The sequence below is a fragment of the Eimeria mitis genome, genomic scaffold (assembly GCF_000499745.2).
Source record: "Eimeria mitis Houghton genomic scaffold, Emh_scaff698, whole genome shotgun sequence".
In the NCBI taxonomy this organism is placed as follows: domain Eukaryota; phylum Apicomplexa; class Conoidasida; order Eucoccidiorida; family Eimeriidae; genus Eimeria; species Eimeria mitis.
The window spans coordinates 6,847-9,588 of record NW_013575076.1 but is presented as its reverse complement, the minus strand read 5'-3'; the positions used below and the strand labels follow the sequence as shown (position 1 = coordinate 9,588).

At 50.7% G+C, this 2,742-nt stretch overlaps 1 protein-coding gene across 1 annotated transcript in view; it reads left to right on the top strand.

The window, feature by feature from the left end:
• The window catches only part of EMH_0020100 (uncharacterized protein), a gene marked incomplete at both ends in the record, with an annotated part of 15,099 nt that overhangs the window by 5,597 nt on the left and 6,760 nt on the right, over positions 1 to 2,742 (top strand). Inside the window, 5 exons of the mRNA XM_013501493.1 lie at positions 3 to 112; positions 504 to 1,133; positions 1,396 to 1,509; positions 1,725 to 1,943; positions 2,127 to 2,336. Of these exons, the coding sequence (XP_013356947.1) occupies positions 3 to 112; positions 504 to 1,133; positions 1,396 to 1,509; positions 1,725 to 1,943; positions 2,127 to 2,336 (1,283 nt within the window). The remainder of the gene's footprint in view (positions 1 to 2; positions 113 to 503; positions 1,134 to 1,395; positions 1,510 to 1,724; positions 1,944 to 2,126; positions 2,337 to 2,742) is intronic.

Below are 2,742 nucleotides of genomic sequence, written 5' to 3'. Positions count from 1 at the left end.
ACTGAAGAAACAGCAGCAGCAGCAGCAGGACAAACACATGCTGCTCAAACAGACCCAGCAGCAGCAGCAGGCCGGTCAGATGCTGGAGGGGAAGCATCACGTGGCGCAGCAGGTGCTGCAGCAGCAGCAGCAAACAGAAGCAGCAGCAGCAGCAGCAGCAGCAGCAAGGAAGAAGTGCAGCGCATGCAGCAGCAGACAATGGATTTGCTGCTGCTGGCTCTCCGTATTCTCTGCACTTCATTGGTTGAGCTGCAAGCAGAAATACCACATGTATGATTAGGGTTTAGGGTTTAGGGTTTAGGGTTTAGGGTTTGCGGCCGGGGTTAGTTAGAGGGTTTGCTTTTTCGGGTTTAGGGTTTAGGGTTTAGGGTTTAGGGTTTACAGTTGAATGCGAGAAGATATGTGTGGGGTAGGGTTTTAGGTTTTGTTGTTCTGAGTGAGGGTTTAGGGTTTTTAGGGTTTAGGGTTTAGGGTTTAGGGTTTGGGGTTTTGTATGCGTTCAGATGCACGCAGCAGCATGCAGCGAGGGGGTGGATGACATTGAGAGCAGCAGCAGCAGCAACAGCAGCAGCAACCGAAGCAAATTATATTTTTTTCCTCCTGCTGTTCCTTTACCTGGTGCTGGTGCAGCAGCAGCAGTAGCAACAACAACAGCAGCAGCAGCAGCAGCAGCAGCAGCAGCAAAACCACTGACACCGCAGCAGCAGCAGATATATCAAGGGTTTCTTAGAGAAACTAAGAGTTTGCTTCGCAGCACATGCATCGCGCTGCGGTGTTTAGTATACCAGGTTGTTGTGTTGCCGCTGCAGCAGCAGCAGCGCCGCCAGCAGCAGCAGCAGCAGCAGCAGCAGCAGCAGCAGCAACAGCAGCAGCAGCAACAGCAGCAGCAGGGAGGAGGAGGAGCAGCTTCCTTTGCAGGAGGAGCCGCCGGCGCAACCAACAACAACAGCAGCAACAGCAACAGCAGCAGCAGCAACAGCAGCAGCAGCAGCAGCAGCAGCAGCAGCAGCAGCAGGAGAACCTCGTTCGATGTGCGGCTGCTGCCGCACGGCCAGATGCTGCCGCCAGGGTTTCGTGCGTTGCTAGCTGATGCTTTCTATGCTACTGTTGGTAGTGCTCTCACTTACGCAAAGGTAAACCCTTGTAAACCCTTGTAAACCCTAAACCCTAAACACTAGGGTATAAGGTGGTATTCATATACAGTATCAGGGTTTAGGGTTTAGGGTTTAGGGTTTAGGGTTTAGAATTTGCTTTCTTGGTTATTGCCGTACAAGCTTCCGCGCACCGCATAGGGAGTGTTTCTCCACCAGGGTTTAGGGTTTAGGGTTTAGGGTTTAGGGTTTGGGGTTTAGGGTTTAGGGTTTAGGGTTTAGGGTTTGGGGTTTGTGTGTGCAGTGTTTCGCGTATGCTGCTACATCGCGGCTGCAGCACCACGTAGAGGAGGGGGGTTTAGGGTGCACCCTCATTGCGCTGCCTCCTACATACCCTCTAGCTGGTTCTTTGTTTAAGGTTAGGGTTTAGGGTTTAGGGTTTAGGGTTTAGGGTTTAGGGTTTAGGGTTTGTATGAGTGTGTGTGTTGTTTGTTTTCTCTTCCTTTTCACGTTTAGGGTTTAGGGTTTCCATTTTACTTTTTTTTTTCGCTCTTTTCTCTCTCCCATCAGGCTCTAGGGTTTAGGGTTTAGGGTTTAGGGTTTAGGGTTTAGGGTTTAGGGTTTTGTGTGCAGGGTATACCTGAGGCTGTGGAGGTTTTGGGGTTGAATGTGGCCCAGGTAGAGGAGAAAGAGCTGCTGGAGCTCGCTTCTTCTTCTCTAGCTTTCTTACATCCTGCTGATGCTGCTGCTTTTGCTGCTGCTGCTGCTGCACCGCTGCAGCAGCTGCTAGCACTATACCCTCAGTGTGTTTGTCTTGTACAGTTCTTCCTAGGTCATCAGCATACTAGCAAGGTACTATAAACCCTAAACCCTAAACCCTAAACCCTAAACCCTAAACCCTAGATGTTGTTTACAGAGAGGAGTGCTGGGGTTGCATACACCGCACAGGCGGTAAAAAAAAATTTAAAAAAAAAAATTAGGGTTTAGGGTTTAGGGTTTAGGGTTTAGGGTTTAGGGTTTAGGGTTTGTGTGCAGACGTTTGCCTGGGCTTTTCTCGAGTATCTAACCCCCCGTCTCTCGCTGCTGCGGGAGCGTCGTGCTGCGCTGCTGCCGCCGCTGCAGCCGCAGCGCAACAGGATAATTCCTTGCATCCGCAGCAGCAGCAGCAGCAGCAGCAGCAGCAGCAGCAGCAGCAGCAGCTGCAGCAGCAGCAGCAACAGCAGCGGGAACAGACACAGCGATGAGGTGCTGCTTGAGGTGTATAGACAGTTCGATGGCTGCTCCCAGCTAGCAGCACAAGCAGAGACAAGCGACCTGCTGATGCTGCCGCTAGAAATACAAGTACCTGTTGCAGGCCAGGGTATATAAACCCTAAACCCTAAACCCTAAACCCTAAACCCTTAAACACAACCTGGAGAGTTTATAGAAACCATCTGTGGTTTTTTTTTTTTGCTCACTTCTAGGGTTTAGGGTTTAGGGTTTAGGGGTTTGAAAGGGTGTATAATTTTCGCGTTTCGATATTTCTAGGGTTTAGGGTTTAGGGTTTAGGGTTTAGGGTTTAGGGTTTGTGTGTATGAATGCAGGGGTTTTGTGTTTGATGCCGTTCCCGCATATATCTGCTCAGCTGGTGGGGCCCTCACAAGCCCCCGAC